Below are 21,696 nucleotides of genomic sequence, written 5' to 3'. Positions count from 1 at the left end.
GAGAGAGGGGGATACACATGCTCTCAATGTAATGGAAATGAAAATGACAGGAGCTGGGTTTTAAGCCTAGTGGTGGAAAAGATACAATATGCTGTTACCACTTAATGAGCTAGCAGTGTATGTATTAGTGCTTCAGTACAAATACCTTCTTTGAAAGGAGGCTTCTTTTGTGTTATCTAGGTGTTTTGGTGGTGGAAGTATTCAAACCTCTAGAGTGCTGTTCTTAGAAAAATGGCAGTGCCTATATGTCATTGGAAATAATCTTTTGTATTATATTATGGATTTGAATGTAAAGCTTTATTACATGAAATGCAATAGGAGTATTATGTGAAGGGTGCAGCACTCCCCATTATATGACAGAAAATGGTTGTAAAGGGGCAAATACCAGTCTCTGAGTCTAAGGCTATTCTCAGTCTGAGTTTCAAAGCAAGCTTGGGCCTTTGATGCAACCAAAGGGTTAGCTTCCAAGCTGGCCATGAACAGGCCTGGTTCTGTTCTTCTCCCTCTGCCATGGGCTGCTTCTGTGATCTTGGTTCACTCACAGCCTTGAAAGGAAAGATTTCCCTCCCCTGCTGTGCTCTTTAGCACTATTTCTGCAACATGAAGAACAAATACTTATCCTCACTTCAGCCGGTAGATCACATTCCTCCTCCTTTCTCTCCCTCTTTCTCCCAAGTCTTTGTCTGGTTCCTGTATTTCTGTTTGTAAGCTGTGGTAGGGAGGAGCAAAGAGGAGAAACATTAATCGTGGCCTTCTTTTGGAGCAACCTGCAATCTATTCTGACCTGCTTTTGAGAACTGAAATCTGTCTGAATTCCTGAGCTGTGACAGCAGCATGTGTAGACACGTGTGTAAAAGTTTTCAGGTGGTTTGTTCTCTATTATGAAAGAGAATCTGCTCAACATTTGATCTAGCGCCTATGTTTTTGGACAGCCAACATGAAAATGTAGGTCTTCCCTTTCAAGTAATTTTAAGCGACTTCAGTGGATTTGTATACTATTTATGCAAATTAGGACCCCTATGGCTCAAATTGGCCATCCAGAACTAGACACAACCTGATGCAATGGCCTGATATTTTAATAAAGCTGGAAAATATTTGATGTGTGCAGAAGAAACTGAGTAATATGATCAGTTCAGTTTGTTCCTCCTGTAATTTGAACTGTGCTTTGTACCTTACCTTAGCAACATTTAGTAAAATTCCTCCCCTTGCTGATTATGATCCTAATGTTGAAAGTTAGTTTTGTGTTGTGCATTTCTAGGCAGCATCTCCAAAGCATCTTCCAAAGTGGTTTGTGAATATCTAATTTTTTCACTAGTATTTTTTGTGTGCATATAATATTGAACCATTTTCTGCTTTTTGTTGCTCTAATTGCAGTGGCATTACAGCAGCAGAAGCTGAGCTAATGTACATCAATGAAGTGGAACGCCTTGATGGGTTTGGACAGGAAATTTTCCCTGTGAAGGTATGTTAGTGTATATTATAAAAGAACCTCTGAATCAAACAATGCAGGAGTCTGCAGCAACCTTTGGAACGCATGCAAGTCGTGTTTGTCCAAAAGAGACAGGACTTGTTTCACTGTTCTGGAGGGTGAAATGACTGCTGGTAGTTTGAATGGACATTGCAGCATGAGGGTACCTGAGGCCTGTAGTGCTACTTCTCTTCCACCAAAATGGTTTTCACAGAAGAGGTTGCTATGTGCTAGGGCCTGCTCACTTGGGAAGCAGAGATGCTCCTTGCTTTTCTTTGAGTGCTGTCTGAGGGAGAGTGGCTGGGGCAAATGAACCTCAGCTCTGGTCATCTTTAACAGGATAGGAAGATAAGACCTTTTCATGTCTTTCTAAGTTGCTATTTCCCAAGTATTAACTTTACCTTTCCTTAGTTTCTTACATGTGCACACAGGCCCTCCACACATTTAAAATTAAGGGGAGGTTTCAAGGTTTATTTTGCGTTCGTAGTCACTTTCCCTTTGCTGGAAACCCCCTTCTGCCATGGACACTCTGCCTGGCCTTATGGAGCACGTGGCACCATGATAAAGTTGTGCTGAGAAACTGAAAACTGCTGTTACCAACATGAGCCATTTCTCTTTGCTAACCAACCCAGCCACTGTAATTGGTGGACTACTAGCAGTTTTTCTGCTAGTTAAAGTTGACCTGGAATTTAGAAACAAACCCAGCAAACAAAACCCCACATCAAACAAAAAAGCTTTATGCTGAAGTCAAAATTGATCCTTTGGCCAGTCTCAAAATTGGCCTGAAGGGAAGGAGCTGAATGGCCAAAAAAAAAACCCCTACCCACCAACAAAATTTATAGAATGTTTATTGCCAATGAATGAAATCAGTGTTTTCTTCAAGTGAATTCAGATTAATGCTGCTGCAAAGGATTTCTGTGTTGGAATTGTCATTAGATATTACTGCATGTCAGTGATAAGTATAAACAGCGGACTGGGTGCTCTGCGAAATTGCAGGAAGATGTTGCCCTTGTATCAGAGCAGCGTGCTGGCCTTGTAGACAAATAGAATTGCATTCAAAGGGAAAAATGAAAGATTTCTCTTTTGTTCCTGATAGAAAATGCTATTAGAAATATGTTTCTCTTTCTTTCTGTATAGCTGTTTATGTGTATACACACACACACGTATATGTGTACAAATACATACATTTTTCCCAATCTCTCTGCCTTCTAAAGCTGCCTCTGGGACAAGGCAGAGGAATGTGTAGTCCTCTAATCAGACTAAGCTGAAGACTGTCAGCCGCAGGACCTCTGCTGACTTGTAGCATATGTGGAAGAATGCCGCTGTATGCGGCACTGAGAATCAGTGCATAGGCTGAAAATTGGCAGCCATCATTTGTTTGCAAAAGGCCTAACACTTAGTAGTTAGAAACAGTTGCAGATACTCCATTTTTGCCTTCTGGGGACCAAGTACAGCAAGGCCAGGAGAGCAGCTCTGACCTATTAAAATGCAGGGACACCTGATGGTTTCTAGAATTTGCTCATGCGTAGTGTATTAACTTCTCTCATATGCTTTCTTCTGCAACCGGAGTCTTTGTGTTAGCATGATTTTTATTTACCACTTTAAAGTGTGAATCGATTACTATATATGCAGCTAAGGGGGAGTTGTTTTTGTTGATAAATGTAGAAAAACCTCTTTGTCAACAGCATTAAGCTTTTGTAGCAAAAAAGAAAAAGCATTTTTAAGAAAACAACTGATTGCAAAATGGAACAGGAGCACATGGTTTTCAAACAGGAGCCTGCAAGGGTAGGCGCAAAAACAATAGAACTTCTGAAAAACAGTGCAAGAACAGTGGACATTATATGGTACATGCAGATGAATATTTAACTCAATAATTGAAAAACAGTGGAGGATGTGTATCTGTACAGATACAAGTGCTTTCTAGAGTGACATGCTGTGAACTTCTGCATGGAGTACTTAAAGGAGCAACTGTGAAGGGTATAGGTTTTGAGAGGGATTCCATCTCCAGGTGTGGTTTTCTGAAATCTCGACGTGTTTTAACAGGTGACTGGAGAAATGCTGTGAATGTGAAAGAGGACTATTGCTTTTGGTAGTCACATGGGCTCTAGATAGCTATAAGTACGATGATAGGGAATGTGGAGTATTGTACAATAAATGCCAGTTTGTGGTGCGTGTGTTGTTTGATAGAGGAGAACTTTGGGCTCATTTAGCCTTCATCTGTTCTTGCTAATCAATAGAATGAATCCAGTTAAGTGCTAACTGCTTTGAAATAACAAAAATCAGAGTCCGATCAAGCAGCAAAATATAGATTAGTCAAGGGTTAGTCCTGCGTTCATCCTGAAGAAGGGCTTCTGTTTGGTAGTTCAGCATGCATTCATATGCATGTATTGGCCAGTTTCTTTATTAAACTAAATATATATCCTTTCTCTGCAGGATAATCATGGAAATGACATACACCTCGGGATTTTCTTCATGGGAATCTTAATAAAAAACAGAATTGGAAGGACAACTGTGATTTATAGGTAAAAACTAGGGTCTTCTGTATTTAAAGCGAGTTTCTCCATGTGTGGGGTTTTTTCCTTACTTACATATGTGACTTCAATAGTGCCAATCCTCTAACTGAGAAGTAGTCACCTCGCTGGTTTCAGGATTGGCCTCTTGGCTGTAAGAGATGTGATAAAGAATAATTTCTGATGTCTGTGAATGGGTTTGACGGCAAGAAAGACGTAGTTGTCTGTCATGTATCTTGTTCTACTTATAAGACTTTGATCCCTTTTCTTGCCTTTATGTCTGCTTCTTTGATGCTTCTGAATGCAAATCTGTTAAACCTCATGGTTGGCAGCCTAGGCACTCAACATTTCTGAAAATCTGGTTGCCATTTTTTAGTGGGGCACCTAAATAAAGCTGAACTTTCTCATTCCGTACGTTTGAAAATCCTGGCTGTGTCACTTGTTTATTTGTTCTGCTGTTTATTTTGGTTATTAAGAATCACTCAAGCCTTTCCATTAACTTTCTTTTGTGGGTTTTCTTCCTTCTTATAAAAGTTTGTTCCGTATGAAAATGTTGCTAGAAATCTCCGTGATTCCAGGGAGGCTAGGGTTTCACTCATTCCTCTTTGCTACTCTTCTGGTGGGTATTTCCATTACTGTCAGTGTTAACCTGAAGTGGATTTTTACTAGTCCCTGTTATTAGAATGTGAACATTTGTGCAGCCAAAAAATTGTGGTTTATGAGAAGCACTAATTTTCAGTCAGTAGCTAAGGCTTGTATCAGACTTAAGCTGGAATGTTGGGGGTTTTTGCCTTAAAAGGGCTTTCAGTGGTCATCTTCAAAAATATTAGGGCTCCCTTTTCCACATAGCTGATGTTTTGCTTATTTAATTTTGAGAAGAAAGTAGATAAACCTTTAACTGGACTGGGTGACAAAAGCAAGAAGTTTCTTTACATGTAGAAGTGACAGTTGCTGCTGGGATCCTTACTCTTTGGAAATATGCACTTCAAGCATCCTGCCATGACATGAAGAGGAATGCATGCTGCAAATAGAACAGACAAGTCCTTTCCATCCCCATGGATTGCATGCAACGTACGCAAATGTTTGTCAGCTATTTGTAAGAAGATTATAACTCTGGTCTTGGGTAACCTGACAATTACTTGAAAAAAAAGATTGCAAACATAAAACCAGAGTATTAATGTGGTATGCATAGCCTACGTAACTGTGTTGTCAACTTAGCCTTCTTTAGGAAGAATTGGCACTGGAGGAAAGTTGGAAACAGCATTGGGAGCCCAATGGCACTATTAAATAAAAAATAAAAAATTTCTATTACATGTGGCTAAAATCAGTCAGTTCAAAATTGCCACAGTTCAGTATAATGTTTATCATTAACGTATTTTCAATGTATCTTCTATTGTGAGTTTTCAAATTGGTGTTTTTAAAGAGAGCTTTTAACTCTCCTGCTTTGGATTAAGAGCTGAATATCTGTTTCTCCTTTAATCGGAGCATGACTTCCTTATTTTCCTGACCATGTTTCTTCACCAAACAGCTACTGAAAAGCTTTCCCGTAAAACAAGACTAATGTTGACTAAGGGATTCTTAATGTGTTTGCGAAATGTTTGAATGTATGTGTTGGCAAACTCTACCGCATTTTTTTACTCTACAGGTGGAATGACATTGGGAATATAGCACATAACAAGTCTTCGATTGTTCTAGAGTTGATCAACAAAGAAGAGAATGTGCTCTTTCACACAGTAAGAAAAAGATCTAATCAGTGTCATCAAGAAAGCTGCTTATATAAATAAATAAACATTTAAAATTCCACTTTTCCAAAGGGGCTTACTTGCCATAAGTCCCCCCCCTCCCTGCAAAGTTCACATTTTACTTTATGCAGAGAGTGAAATTAACTTTGTTTAGCTACCGGTATTTGTATTCTCTTCCAAGCATCCCAAAGTACACTATGCTGGGAAGTCTGCAAAAAACTGAAGTGCTTGTTGGATGAAACATCCACAGTGCCACACTGTCTTTCATGCTGGCATAAATATAGCAGCATAAGCAGTTGTAGAAACTGGGCATAAGCTACCATGCGTGCACATACTGGAACTCAGAGGGTTGCAGTGCTGTTCTGTGCTATTTAAAATCACTCCACATCTCCCTGAATCAAGGCTGGGATAGAAACTGGACCAGCAAGCTTGAGCCTTTTTTTTTTTTTTTGTCCCTCCTCCCCTCCCATTGTGACTTAGCAGTGAAGTGGCAGCATGTAAAGGCATGCCACTGTATTTCAGTAATTCAATGCCTTGAATGCTCTTGAGGGCACTAGACATGTTCTTGGCAGCCAGATTCTGTACATGACAGACCTTACCGAGCGTTACTGCAATTGGATTTTTAAAGCACTTCTTTGTTACGTCTTGGTAAGAATAACAAAAGGAATGATCACATATATATTTTTTTCCTATTTTTTCTTGTGTTTAAAGGATGATCTTGAAAATGCCAAATATATTTCACGGCTGTTTGCAGCAAGACACAAGTTTTACAAACAGAACAAAATCTGCACAGAGTGAGTACTCTTTCTTCAGAGTTGTTTTCTGACACCCTGCTTTGGAATTGCTCTGAGTTTTGGTGTGTCTGGTTTTGTTTGTTTTTTCTAGTCACTTGTGTCAGTTATTCTTTTCCCTTTTCCCTTTTTTTCTTGTTTTGTTTTAATCACCAGCAAGAACAGAGAATTGAGAATGAAATTTCATTGTGAGGCTTGATGCTCCCCAAGCAGCCAAATCTGACAAAGAGTCTTAAATGGAAGCTCTTGGTCTCTGCCATTCATAACCCAGAGTATTAGTATAAACTGGAGTGAAAGGTGACATATGTTAACATGACAAAATGTGAGTTGCAGTAGCATTTTGAAGATGCACTACCCATCTAGCAGCGAAGGTCGGTGGAAAGCACAGGTTGTCATGTTCTAATTTGAGCAGTATAATTTATCTGCTGCTTATGTCCACCAAACAAGGGAGGACACCTGGGAACGTTAATCTGCATAGCCATACTAGCACAACACAGCAGAGATTGTAAATCTGAACCCAAAGTGTCCTTTAGGCTCTACTTTGAGCACTTATTAAGGAACTGGCCTTGAGCTAGTCCTCTCACATAGGTGGATTCATCCTGACTGAAGGAGGAATTCATGAGACTTCAGTTATAAGTCAAAAGTCAGGTTTATTAGCTGAGTATGTTTTCATTTATACCAGCACGCAGCAATTTAGTTTGAGATAAATTTTGCTTTGAGAAGTTTAGAGTTTTGAGAAATTTTCATGGCGTGCAGGGTTTGTATAGCAATGAGAACATGAATGCCTTGCAGAACTTATCAGCTTAGTTAGCTGGAAAGATATGAAGAAGTTCATCTCTATCAACAGCTCTAGTTAGAGCTGGACATCCCATCTGTTTAGCTGGGTAATGCCATCTGTTGGAAAATAAAGCCAAAATGATGAAGGGAAGGTTGGAAGGTCTAGCTTTCAAATATTACATATGCACACAATATATTAACATACGGTGAGTTAGAGTATTGGAGAGACAAATGAGGTGAACTGCATAGAGTGATCTTTTCACTTACAGAAAAGAGATGTTGATTAGATTTCAGATGGCATTTACAGTTCTTAGGAGGTGAGTGGAAGACCAGAAAAGACATTTCTTAGCAGCATATAATGCATTTCAGTAGTCCAATACTAAATTTAATTTTAATGGCTTCAGAGGAATTGAGTTCAAAGGAAGCTTCTGATTGTCTCCCACGTGACAGTCAAGAAAGAAAACAAAATACCATAGTCTGTCATCTTGGAATACTTCCCCTTTGAAGCTGTATATTGGGGTCAACAGACAGGACTGTTCTGTTACTGTTCATAATCCAGACTGCAGAAGCAATAGGTTTTCATCGTGTTTATTTCTAAACACTGAGCTGTGTGGGTACCATGAACTGGGTGTATGTAGTGGCTTCATATACAACTTACAAGTATTTGGGCTAATAAAGATAGAGAATGTCATGAGGTCACTGAGTGAAATAACTGGAATTTAAATGTATTTTTGCCATTAGAACAGCCCTCCTTCTTACCACAGTCTCATGTGGTATCAGCTTCTGTGTTAGAGCCACAGCTATTGATGACAGCATATGCCAATATGTGTTTTCTAGCCAAATAATTTTCCTGCCCTCTGTTAAAATGATAGTTGTTTGTTTTCCTGTGTGCATTTCCTCTAATCGCACATAACATCATTCACCAGATCAGAAACTCTAAGAGGACAAATTCCACCTTTCCTCTCTTCACGTAAGCACTATATTTCTGCCTCCTTCAACTTGTTTCTTTCCCTTCCTCATTTTTTTCCTCCTACACTCCTTGTTCCTTCCACTGCACCTGGCTACTCTAACATTGTATGTGGCTCTGCTAGTATTATCTAACCAGTTGCTTCCCCCCCCCCCCCCCCCCGATCTGTGCACATTGCTTTGGAGTGATTGCTATGAATTTCATAAAATTGTCATTGTTTTAATGTTCACCTTAAGTCACCTGAGACTGTGCCTGTGTGCCATGTTCAGTTTTTATTGCTTGAGACTTGTTTGTTTGATTCATTTTTAAACCAGAATTTTTCCTTCTTGTGTTTCCAAGTAAGCCAAATAGGATAATGAACAGAAGGCATGTATATTTTGGAACTGGAATACTTTCTGTATTTAGAGAAGGACCTGAATTATTTTCATTTATTCATATTTTTTTAAAATCTCATTAATGAGCAATACTTAACAGATTCTTCATATCTTTTTTTTTTTCCCCCCATTCATTCTTGAATCAGAATTGAAATATTGTAGTTTCTAGTATTTCTCTTTACTTTTTCTTCCACAGACAATCAAGTTCTCCTCCTCCTATCAGACGACGGCCCACTTGGAGTAGGTCATCCTTGGTATGTGCCATGGCGGGGTCTTTAAGAACGTCTATACCATTTCTAATGGGATGGGGCATTGTGTAAGATGGAATACTTTCTGAATTTCAATTAACTCATTTGTTGTAGGCAATATGATTGGAATGAGTTTCAAGGGCGTGGCTGCCCAGGTTGATTAATTTAACTGGATAATATCACCACTGAGTATTAAAAATTACAGTCTTCAAGGCATTATATTTTTATTTGCCCTGCAGAAACTGAGCATCTCTTCTACTGGATTGAGGTTATATTCAATATGTAAAGAAAATAATCCTCCAGGAAGAATTTGAACTGTCTTGTGCTGTGTACATCAAAACCTAGTCATTACCTAATTTTGCAGCTTCTCCTTTTGTGTTTCTTCCATTCCTCATGTTTTTGTATAAAGTCTACTTAGAATTTATCAACTTCTTGGGTTAAGAGTCTATTTCCTGTGTGAAGTTACTGCGATTTTAAGTAAAACTATTATAATCAGTACAGGATTGTGATTCAGATTTTTTCTTAAACTGTGTTTCTTTCCATTTAACTAATCTCCATAAATACTGTAAATCTGACAAAACTGGATAACTTTTTCCTGAAATGTTTACCAAAACCATCTGTGGGAATCTTTTTTCCTGGTCAGCTCTAAGGACACTATTTTGGATCCAGTTTTAACATCTAGTATGTCAGTATTTCTTACAGTAATTCAGAACCCCTTTAATAAGAGTAGCAACAGCACTGCTGGTCCCTTAGACGGACGGCAATGTTATCTGTATTCAGGTTGCCAGTTTTCATTTGTGATATAGGTTATACCTGCTTTGTAGACCTTTCCAGAGTGATAACTCCATTTGCCTATTGCTATGAGGTGGAAAGCTAATGTGGGTAGGAGTGTTTTCTTGACATATCCCCACGGTGTGGTTCCAGCTTGTGAAAATGTTCCAAAATTAAGCTTAAGCAGGTACTGATATTAGGATAGCTTTATCTTTGCAGATTTCAGCACGGGCTGTTTTCCTGTGTGCGTATAGATCTAAAAGTTGCATTCTGTGTTTCCCAGCTGTTGTCAGGAAAGCTGTTGTAGCTGGCTCTGGATTTCTTTGTCCTTTCATTCTTAGCATGTTTCTAAGGTGTCACAATGCAATACACAGGCTGTGTACTACATTCTCTGAGACATATTTACAGTATTTTTGGTATCTGCTAGTTTGGTCCCTGGAGATTATTATGAAAAACTGAAGGTGAAGAAATGTGCTTTGCATTCTTATGCTATGGCCTTAGATATATCCCAAAGGGAAGAAGAGAGCTGCCTTCTATATTAGATATGAAAAATGGAAATCTACTTTTTCAAAGGAAAAACAAATCCTACTGCCTCTTTGTGTTTTGAACACAAGCATGCAACAAGTTTTTTTTTAAATAAAAACAGTCTCAGGAAGATCAAGAGGAGGAATGTGTGCTCATCAATTAAAAAGTGAACTGGGCTGCTAACAGTTCACGTTGAACTTTCAGCTGCTTTTTTCATGATTGTTTTGTTAACTTGTTGGAACAGTTCTCTTTGGGGAGGAAAAAAAAAAGCCCTCCTGACTGTCTGCACTGTACATACCTTTATACACCTACCTTTTCATTTGTCTTGTATGGTAATAAATCAGTAGGCATAAATGGGAAGTGAAGTGGGATCTTTGGGGTGAGGCTCTGCCACTTCACTGAGGATCATGTTCATTACTTTCAGATTAAGATCCTCTATACGGTTTTGGTATCATGGTGAACCTGTATTTTATTAAGTATTACTTTAAAACCATTTTATGCTGTTTCGTTTTCCTGTCAGGCCACCCAATGATGCTGGTTTTCCAGCAAAACCTCCTCAGTGTAGGAGATCTTAATATGATGATATGTTTAATTAGCTGACTTTAAACAAACAAAAAAAAAAATCCAAGCAATCCTTAAGTTGGATAATGATGTCCTGCAGACCTCAGCTTCTCCTGTTTTGTCAGAAAAGGCAGATGGGCCTTAAAACAAAACAAAACAAACAAAAAAAAGGGCAAGAGTAGGGTTTTATACCCTTGGAAGTAATTGTAGTAGCAGAAATATTTCCTGCCATCTTCCAGCTCTGGCACAGCCATTTTGTATGCAAGAATTCATATGTGTGCTCAGTTCTTTGATTCTCATTCCTTCTCCCCATTTACACAGAAAACATAAATTTAACCCCTTCCGCACCCCTGCTTCAGTAGCTAACTTGCATGGTGCTCATTTTGTGCATGTGCGTGCAAAGGCAAATTATTTGGTGTTTCTTTTTTGCCTTGGGCATCCACAGTATTCCTTAATAGTTTGAACTACTTGAATCAGCCTCGACGAAAAGCACTTATTCTGCTGTAAAGGAAGACACATTCACAAGACAAGAGTGTCTTCCTTCTCTTTCTGCTTACTTCGTATATCAAAGTATGTTTTCATAAACTTTGCTCAGCAGCACCAGACAGGACATTACAGTGCAGGTGGTAAAATGTGATTGCAAAATGCATTGGTTTACCAATGGACAAAGCTGGTGAATACAATGTCAGCTGTGATTTATTTCGCTGTACATGATTCTGCTGATTTAATGCTGAATTACCCCTGTGAAAAAGTTGTTGCAGTGCAGATTGTTGGAGGAAGGCTCCAATTCATTATCTAGGGAATCCGATATTCATGTAGTTTGCAGAGTTATTTTAAGTCCATATGTGTTCCCATTGCTTGTGTAACAGTGTTCTAGGTCCTTGAATTTGTTCCATCTCCTGCTTTCTCCTGATTAGGTACTTGTTTTGTTTTAATTCTTCAAGGGCAAGGGCTTTTAATAAACTTTTGAAAAGTTCTAAGTGAGCTGGGAGTCTGGATGTTGTTTTCTGAAGTGGTTGAGCTTAAAGGAGTCTTAACTGGTCAGCTTTGGGCTCTGTAACAAAACTTAGCAAACAATTTACAAAATGTTGTTCTCTGTTCCATAAAGAAATGCCAAGCCATGTGTCTTTGGCTGGGTAAGAAATAGCAGTATTCGGTGGAAAGGGCATAGAACCGCTTTTCCTGTTTCAGCTGCAAAAATTGTAGCAAACAAAGTTCCTAATGTTTTTTTTTTTCCTTGTGCTTTTATTTCAGCCAAGACAACATCCATTTATACTGCCTCCTATGCATGTCCAGTGTGGAGAACACTACACTGAAACACATAATTCACAAGGTACTTAGAGCATATATTTTTCCTTTAATGGACTTCAATTTTATGTGTATGCAAAGAAGCTCCTACCCCTTATGCCTAGATTTCTAATGCCATCGTGGTCAAATGGGAGTTGCTGCTGGAGGAGAGCTAGCAGTTTTATAGTTAATGTTGCAGTAAGTCTTCTGTTTAAAGTCCAATTTCAGTTTTCAAATTTTCCTAAAATGTCTGTGCATGATGATATGGACCTTAAACTTGGTATTCCAGTTCAGTGAGCTGAAAAAATAATTTCTAAAGGAAGTATGATGGCTGTACTCAAAGACAGTGCCAGCTGGGGCCGGGGAGAGAAATGCAGTGAGGGAAAAGGAGACAGCAAATAGTATCCTGGTCACGAAACTGCATATTTAGATAATCTTTTCTGCTTATTTTTCACCAACATCTGCTTGCATTGTTAGCCTTATGGACTTAAGGAGGGTTAACTATTTTTACCCCCATGTTTGACAAATAAATTCTCTAAGAGGTTGTACCAGGTTACTTTGATCAAGGCTGGGAATGGAGCCCAGCCCCTAACCACCTTGAGTCTCACACCCTTAACCACACTACCTTTTGGAATACACGTAGCCAGGTCTGTTAGGCTATGTTCTTTGCAGTTCATGAGAGGTATAGTTGAAGTGCTCTCACCACTTAGAGGAGCTCTTAATCATACTTGATAGCATTTTAGAGTTGTGATGGTCTGACTAATTTTAAGGTAGAATTTGGTAGGTTTTGAAAGGAACTGTTCAATATAGTTCCTTGCATACAGTAGATTTGACTTAGTGGCTACTACTGTTTTACTGTGAAGCTGAGGCTCTGAAGGGGGGGGTATTCTCAATCGTAGAAGAACTGTAAAGTTCCCTTAGTTTTACCACAGACTTCTCTATATTGTTGAAGAACTAGCTGATTTCAGAGTTGTGGGAACTGCTGCTCTTTTCTTATGAGATTTTCAATGTGGCCAGTCTTGCAGTAAAGTTGTGATCGAGGACATCATCTTTACCATCTTGATTCTCTCTCAAATATCCTTTGCTGAAGTATTTAATATTCTTTAGCACATTCTTAGAGTAGGTCGTCTGTTGTCGTCGTCTTTTTCCACCCCCCTTCTCCCCCCCCCCCCCCCCCCCAAGTCTTGATCACCCTGCTGTGTTATACTTCAGATCTTCAAAACCGTTGGTTGGTCTGAAGTAGGATTTCCAGTTCCACAGTCCTCTGCTACTTTGAATCACAGACAGCAGTGCATCAACAGAAAATACAAGAATTTTTAGGATTACTATAGGCTGGCAGCGCTGGATTTTTAAGGTGGCAGCAGTAGTGAATCCTTCCAGGATGCTGAGGGAGGAGATGCCCCTTTATTCTTCCTTGCCACCCCAGGCAAAAACACTTCCTCTCTTTCCCCTTTCATGTCTCCCGCAAGGATCTGAACTACCATATTTTGCTAACTGTTGGGAGTGCTTACAGGGGTAGCTTTGTTTTAGTTCTATTTCAGTGACCCAAGGGTGCTCCCAAGACCAAACGTTCCCTGCAGTTGTTGTACAAACAAGCTGTCTCTGTAATCATTAGTGCAGGCTGCATTTGAAGTTTTGTTAATATTGAATGAGTCCTTGTATGTTAAAATTGTCAACGTCTTTATCTCTGCTTTACACAGATAGCATTTTCCATGGAAATGAAGAAACTTTCTACTGTAGGTCTCAGACCAGTTTGGACAGGTGTCCAGTGGACTTCAGCTACTTGAATGGTAACGGACCCAATGGGAGCGTATGCAGTGCCCACAGCATGAACTCCCTCAATCGCTCACAGAACTTCATCCAGGCATCTCCAATGTCCTCAAATCTTAGCATCCCTGGAAGTGACATCATGAGAGCAGACTATATCCCCAGCCACAGACATAGTGCAATCATAGTACCGTCTTACCGGCCAACTCCAGATTATGAAACTGTCATGAGGCAAATGAAAAGAGGGGTGATCCAGATGGATAGCCAAAGTCAGTCTTTGAGGAATCTCAATATTGGAAACACACATGCTTATAACCAACCGGAAGACCTAGTTTACAGTCAGCCTGAGATTCGAGAGAGACATCCTTACACAATTACATACGGGCCCCAGGGTGGTGGCTATAACAAGCCTGTCGCCCCATCTGACCAAATGAACCCTAATAATGCTGTGCAAAATAAGACAGCAGCCAGTGCCATATCCCACACTGTCAGCACACCAGAACTGGCTAACATGCAGCTGCAGAGCAGCCAGAGTTACAACACCACACACATGCTAAAGAACTATCTCTTCAGACCCCCACCTCCATACCCACGCCCACGTCCTGCCACTAGCACACCGGACCTGGCAAGCCACCGGCACAAGTATGTCAGTGGGAGCAGTCCTGACTTGGTCACTCGCAAAGTCCAGCTCTCAGTAAAGACCTTCCAAGAGGACAGCTCGCCGGTCGTCCGTCAGTCACTGCAGGAGGTCAGCGAGCCCCTGATGGCAGTGAAGCATCATGCAGCTGTGAACAAGCGTCATAGTTTGGAGGTCATCAGCAATATGGTACGTGGTATAGAAGCCATGGCATTAAAAACTTTAAATGCCCCTCTGCCACGCAGAAACACTTTGCGGGAGCAGGTGCAGCCAGAAGAGTCAGTTCAGATGGGGCATGAAGTTCAGCAGGTTCCTCATTATCATCACAAAAAGACATTTTCTGATGCCACGATGCTGATACACAGCAGTGAAAGTGAAGAGGAAGAAGAAACCCCAGAATCTGTGTCACAGATAACAGCCCTCCATGAGAACATGGACTATAGTGCTCAGCTGCAAGCTGCCTTGGCTAGAATACCAAATAAACCTCCTCCAGAGTATCCTGGGCCTCGTAAAAGTGTTAGCAATGGAGCCCTAAGGCAGGACCATGTTAGCATTTCTGTGGCTGTAGCCAGGGCCAAGGCCATGAGGCCAGGGCCTTCCAAAGCCATTAGTGTCTCTCGAACTGATCAAATGGCAATAAACGGGTCTTCACTCGGGCCCTCTATCTCAGAGCCTGACCTCACAAGTGTGAAGGAGAGAGTCAAGAAAGAACCTGTCAAGGAAAGGCCTGTGTCTGAAATGTTTTCTATTGAGGACAGCATTATAGAAAGAGAAATCATGATGAGGGTAAGTGCCTTCCTCTGTTGCAGAGGCTTCTTGGAAATTAGTAATCACACAGGTCAGTTTCTATACCAGAAGACTGTTGGATCAGTAAACTGTGGAGAACACATGGGTGGGAAGATGTTGATTTGCTTAAAGTTAGGAAATGTGATATTAAGAGCCTCATACAATTTGGTTTTGTGGGTCTGTATGGCCACCAAAGGGGCTGATCCCATGCACTGCTATTGGGCCTGTCTGCTTCCTCTGCTGTGGCTGTTCAGCTGCTGGCCAGATCCGCATCTGATCCAGCTGATGATGCCACCACCCTGGCAGCAGTGCCAGCCCGAGGTGGGTGGCAGAGCACGCAGCCGGGTGATGAGGAGGCTGACCACAAAGCCCCCCTCAACGCCTGCTCCCCTTCTGCCTGCGCGGCGCTCTAGCCCCCGCGGGTCTGAGGGCAGGATGAGTCTGAAATGTGTTTGCTGAGATGGGTGGGAGACTGTGTTTCGGTGCTAGCATTTTATTCCATCTTCGCAGGGATGTCGAGTTAAGTATCGCATAATATATAACCTAATGGAAACTCTTGAGTCTTTCAAATGAGTGGCCTTTCCTGCCACTTTATATAATGTAGTTATCTGAATAAAACACTGGTAGCTGTAGAATACGGATTGCTGGTTTTGCCAATAACTAAATGGGTGACCAGATATCTAATTACAGAAGCAGCAGATGTAGAGGCTGGGTGATTGAGGATCTGGATTGTTTATTTTTTTAAAAATGTACTCAAGTATGAGAAATAGGGTTCTTTTTAAACTTGCAATGAATTTAGAATAAAAAGTATTTAAAGGCTTCAGTGCCACTGCAACCAATGGCAGAAATATGAGGGGTGCTTACCATTCAGTGACTTACGTACGTGCTTGATGTAATGCTCTGGGAAGTGCAGCTGCAGTTATAGAAAGCAGTGTGTGCCTTGGTTCTTTTTTTCAGAATTGAGGTCTGAAACAAATTAATGAAGCATCTAAATGGTCCAGAGCAGAAAAGAGTTTGTAATGTACTAGATCAGTAACTAGTTAGATTTACATACTACTGTATAATCAAAAAAATTTTCTAAACATAATGTATACTGCTTCTTGTTCATTGGTTATCCTCACACTGATGTAATGGTTAGGAATCAAACTTGGGCCGCTAAGTTGTATCATGGAGACTGAATTTACTCCTTGCAGAATCTTAAACTTTAAACGTGAAATAGATACTTGAGTATAAAACATAATCTTTCATGAATGAATACTGTAGACATTGGTGTAACAACAAGCATAGATATGCTCTTTTGATCTTCTGAGGAAAGAAAACATATTGAGAAGCAGGAACCCAAAGGATTTTAGGATGGAAATGAAGGTAAGAAGAGAGCTTAGAGATGTTGTTTGAGTACTCTTCCTCTGAATAACCATAGAATCATAGAATTGTTTAGGTTGGAAAAGACCTTTAAGATCATCAGGTCCAACCATTAACCTAGAACTGCCGAGTCCACCACTAAACCATGTCCCTAAGCACCACATCTACATGTCTTTTAAATACCTCCAGGGATGGTCAGATCAGCCTTTGCTCAAAAGGTGCTGCTGCTGCTGCTGTTGTTTTGAAAGTAAAGGGGTGGTCTTAGCATTAAGCTTTTAAGGTGGTTTCAGCCTAGATCAGCAGTCTTAACACATGCAGACCTTCCTTTTGTCATAGGAATCACATGTTTTATTAATGGTAATTTGATGACCTTGATCTTTTAAACACAGACTTTTCTATTTTACCTTGCAAGTATTAATAATAATAAAAGCCCCCAAAAAAGAAAAAATACTTGCATCTTCCTGCTTTCTGGAAGTAAGAAAAGAAAGCAGAGCGGTTTTGGATTTTTGTTTTGCATTTTTTGCTTGTTTTTTACTTAGTGCTTTGGAGGAACCCAGTGGTGAGGAAAAAGCTCACAGGCTTTTGAAAGATTAAGTCATTTACATATGTCTGAGGGCATTCAGGTTCAGTAGTGTTTCCAGGAGCTGAGCTTGGCCTGTTTGGTGACCACAGCTTCCATATGCATGCTGAGAACCAGGCTTCCCTTGTGCTCATCTCTCCTTCCAAATCTGGCAGAAAGAACTGTTAAGGAAATGGAATAAGATATCCATAATTCGGCTCCTTCTAGAAGTGGTCCGTCTTCTTGCTTGATGTTTCAGCTCCTAGTGGCATAAGGAGGGCAGCAGGATGAATTTAAAATTCATACTCAGTTTCTCTGTGTTGCAGTGTAATATGATGCATGAATACGATAAATTATATCCCTCCCTGGCTGCTATTATGTTCGGTTTCTGGGATTTGTGAGCTCAGTTTCTAGTGTGAAATATATCACGGGTGCTATTTGAATCTCCATAATAGCTGAGTGCATCAGAAAACTTCTCATTTTAAGTATTACCATCACAGAAGAGAAACAAGCGTCCTGTGTTTTACTGTTTGTTGTAACAGATTGAAATTATTGCTTTTTAAAAGATGCCCCAGGTATCTTGGCTACAGTAGCGCTGTTTTAACGTAACAGGGTGATGCTTTGTGTGTCCTACATTCAGAATAATGTTTGCAGAAAAATGCTCGAGATCGTATTTGTATGTCGTCTGATGGCATGTAAACTGTATTATATGCTGGGATTGCTTCTTTGAAATTAAAATTCTGTGCTCATGTAGGAGCAGGCCTTTGAGGAATAACAGGAAGAATAGAGGTTGTATTTGAATTTACGATGCTAATGGTGATCATCTGCATTCCTTGGCCAGAGAGTTGCAGATTTTGGAGATTAAAAAAACATTCCAGCATTTTACTGGCATTATAAATAATCACACAGAGATGAAAACGTGCCTTTTCTTGCCAAAAGAATCTAGAAAAGCAGAAGATGGCAGGCCTGGAGGCCCAGAAGAGGCCCTTGATGTTGGCAGCACTGAACGGACTCTCAGTTGCTAGGGTTCCAGTGCCGGAGGACAGCCAGGATGAAGTCGCCAAGGTGCCAATGGATGAGAGGGTAAGATGGAGGCTCATGAAATATTGCTCATTCCCTTTGTTCCCAGCAGCATAAAGTTTCTAAAATATTAAAATTTGATTTAAAATGTGAAAAAATTTCTCTTAAAAGTTTTCAGAGCCATTAATGGAAAAGGCCTGTGGTTAACACTGGTGTGTCTTTGGATGCTGACAAAGTGTTAAATGTCTTGAATGTTTACTGAAGTCAGTGAAAATTGAGGCTGTTCACCGTTTCATGTGACCATACAATGTCACACAAGATCAAGCTGTAAATCAAACATTTTGCACATTTTTCACTTGATCAGGCAGTCTTTCTACAGTGACCATCCATAGATACCATCTTTCATGTTCTGATACAACTAAGGAGTTCGATTAATGTCTCTAACAGGATTAAATTTAAAAAAAAAACAAAAAAACCAAAACAAAAACAAAATCCAAACCAAAAAAAACCAACAACCCAAAAAACGTTGTTTGCCTCCTGATGTTTGCACATGCGGGTGTGTGCATGTATATGGAATTTCGGAAATTAAAAACACTTGCTGCCATTAAGATTTGAGAGACATATTTGCAAATAATCTTTCTGGCTTTCTGGATAGAAATTTGCAGCCTTGTGTTGTCTGGTATGCAGATGACAGAATTTAACCTCCGCCTGTACGTATGTGGGGTTTTGTTCAACCACAGAAATTGCATGCATGCAAGTTAGGGACTATTTTGAAAATGCGGACCACATCACACTTCTCGCAGTGTGATCTTCTTCCTAAAAAGCTAAATTTAAAATATTTTTACAAGTACCTGTTGTGGTGAAATCACATACAAATTCATACTGAACCAGGATTGTATTTAGCATGGTTTTGCTTTTTATGGTATCAGTCTTAAAAAATGTGGAGGTGGAATGTAAAAACGTAAAATTTGCTTGTGGTTTCACTCAGTAGAAATAAGAGTGTGTCGTGCTTCCTCGGATAACTGCAACTGAAAAAAAAAGTGAGCAAGAGAATGCTGTGGCTATATATTGAAATTCAAAGAACTGATGGACGGGTCTAGTGGTAAATGTTCTTCCAGGAGGAATTAATGGATTGGTGTTCCTTTTTGTTAAATCTTAGTGCAAAATCTTGAAGAGGAAGTTGGAAGAGGGCATGGTGTTTACAGAATACGAGCAGATTCCAAAGAAAAAGGCAGATGGGATCTTCACCACTGCTGCCTTGCCTGAAAACACTGAGCGCAACCGCATCAGGGAGGTCGTTCCTTATGAGGAGAACCGAGTAGAGCTGGTGCCAACCAAAGAAAATAATACAGGCTACATCAATGCTTCACACATAAAGGTAAAAGCTTTCTGGAACTTTGCTTTGCAGATGAAGGTATGTTAAAGTTTTGTTTGCATTTCTGGATGCACAGCAGCATTTTCTGTAACTCTGGAAATTCTGAAAAGTAGCTTAGTCAGAATGCATCATTGTACCTTTGTGTCAGCATGGGCATCTCTAAAGTCCCCTATCAACTAACATGCATGAGTTGATTTATTTGCTATGGGAAGTAATTTTAGAGAGGCATCCTTACTTTTTTATGCCCACCTCTGCCAGCTGGTTGTGGAAGGTCTCTATTGGTTCATGTAGAAGGAGATGCCATGTTTCTTAAACCTCATGAGAATGAGTTAGATCAGCCCCAATACCTCCAATGTAATACGGTTGTCATGACCCTGTACCTGAAAGAAAGAGCAGCTAAGTGCAGGGCAAGGAGATGTTACTCCTAGAGAGGAATACATTCAGAGGTTCCACTGGTGCAAATTTTCAAGAGACACAGCTGCAAGGCAAACTTTGTCAACTCAGTCAGTACGTGTTCTGATTTATCAGTCCAAATAGCCTTGTGGGCCACTGGGGGACTACGACAACCCATGCAGAATGAGTCCCTGCAACTGAGTGATGCAGCCTGAAAGAAATACTGCAGAAGGTTTGACTGAAATATTTTCTCCATTTACTGGCATATAGGATACGATTTTTAAAAAATCAAGGATGTAGCTCCATGTATGCAGTTCAATGTCCAAAGACATGTATGTAGTTATAAGTAATGCATGTTCACGTAGATACTGCAATTATATATATAAATAACATATTTGTTCCTTTTATCATGGCAGTTGAGTGATTTTTTAAAAAAAAATTTTAAGTATGCGTTGATAAAGAGAACACCTTACTAATGAGATCCCTGCGTGTCTGATTGGATACTGCATTGGACTTATGTGTTTCAAAATAAGTTTTTATCAAGATACATCAGATTTCTTCTTGGTAATTCAATGTAGAAATAATTTAAGATATCGTCTGACTCTGTTACTTACAAACGTGGCCAGGTTTAACAGTGAACCATCCTGCAGTGGTTGCAGATGCTTGTTTTTCTTTAAGCTTCCAGTACAATTTGCAAAGTCCTTTGTTGCCTTTTACTCTACCCTGAGAGAAGTAATAGCACTCCTGTCCCTCAGATGACAGATTCTCTTGTTGTCGGAGAGGGCTGTCTGCTTTTTTCTCATTGTCAAAATCCAAATTAAAAAGAAATAATTCAAAAATAATAAATAACACATCCTGTTAAATTAATATTTTCCTGGACTAAAAGCCTTTTAAAAAGTTTAAAGAGACTTGCTGGCCTCCTTGGTTGTGATTTACAGTGTTAAATCCTGTTGATTCAAAACAATTTCTGAACCGGGATCCTGGCAGGTTATGACTTTTCTACATAGCCTGGTAGGTAGCAGATACTGAGTTTTTGCATAATCAGATGTTGCTATGATGATGGATTTCTGAGCCCAAAATTTTTCATCTACATTGTTAGGAGGCCAAAAGAAAGAGATCCCTAACATAAATTATGCCCACAAAGCAATACTAGCCCGAAAATAATTTTTCCTGGCCAGTTTTGAGTCCACATTTTACCTTGAGTGTCAGTGATGGACACGCACACATCTCACATTCATAGAGCACCCAGGAACACGCACAAATGTTTTGGCGCATGACAGTGGTCCCCGCCAGTATTTTCCTCTCACAATGGCACGTACGGAAGCCAAGCAGATGTGTTTTTGCTTAGAAGGTGAAATCACATCTGCGAAATTTACCTCAGTAGCACAGTGTGTGTGTGTTTGCAGCCCAATATTCAATTTTTAATATCCTGCAGTCAGGGCATTAGAATGCAGTAAACATTCCAGGCATCCCATTCCCTCCAGACTATTTATGGTCCTTTCATATCATGTGCCAGGAGGCTGGATGTTTGGACCAGAAGTCAGTAGACAAAGAAAACTCCTATATCATCCTGATAAGATCCATGCCTGGAGGATTCCAGCTCAGTCTGCGAGCCTCACGGTTTTACAGTATTTCTCTGCTTATTTACCATTGACCTTTGCTGGTAAGATACAAAGATCACCGTCTATACCAGAGAGAAAAATTGTAGTTAAATTTATGGATTAAGCAACAAAGTTCTTAAGATCCCTTCATCTGACTGTTTGGGACAGGTCAGTA

At 40.0% G+C, this 21,696-nt stretch overlaps 1 protein-coding gene across 1 annotated transcript in view; it reads left to right on the top strand.

The window, feature by feature from the left end:
• PTPN14 (protein tyrosine phosphatase non-receptor type 14) overlaps positions 1 to 21,696 on the top strand; it is a 122,359-nt gene that overhangs the window by 83,405 nt on the left and 17,258 nt on the right. Inside the window, exons 7-15 of the mRNA XM_072856928.1 lie at positions 1,375 to 1,462; positions 3,902 to 3,990; positions 5,624 to 5,711; positions 6,432 to 6,514; positions 8,826 to 8,883; positions 11,989 to 12,067; positions 13,722 to 15,211; positions 18,072 to 18,215; positions 19,312 to 19,530. Coding sequence (XP_072713029.1) covers positions 1,375 to 1,462; positions 3,902 to 3,990; positions 5,624 to 5,711; positions 6,432 to 6,514; positions 8,826 to 8,883; positions 11,989 to 12,067; positions 13,722 to 15,211; positions 18,072 to 18,215; positions 19,312 to 19,530 — 2,338 coding nt within the window. The remainder of the gene's footprint in view (positions 1 to 1,374; positions 1,463 to 3,901; positions 3,991 to 5,623; positions 5,712 to 6,431; positions 6,515 to 8,825; positions 8,884 to 11,988; positions 12,068 to 13,721; positions 15,212 to 18,071; positions 18,216 to 19,311; positions 19,531 to 21,696) is intronic.

Source organism: Ciconia boyciana, chromosome 3, assembly GCF_034638445.1.
Source record: "Ciconia boyciana chromosome 3, ASM3463844v1, whole genome shotgun sequence".
Taxonomy (NCBI): Eukaryota; Metazoa; Chordata; class Aves; order Ciconiiformes; family Ciconiidae; genus Ciconia; species Ciconia boyciana.
The sequence above is the reverse complement of the archived record's forward strand: the minus strand, read 5'-3'. Positions and strand labels throughout refer to the sequence as shown.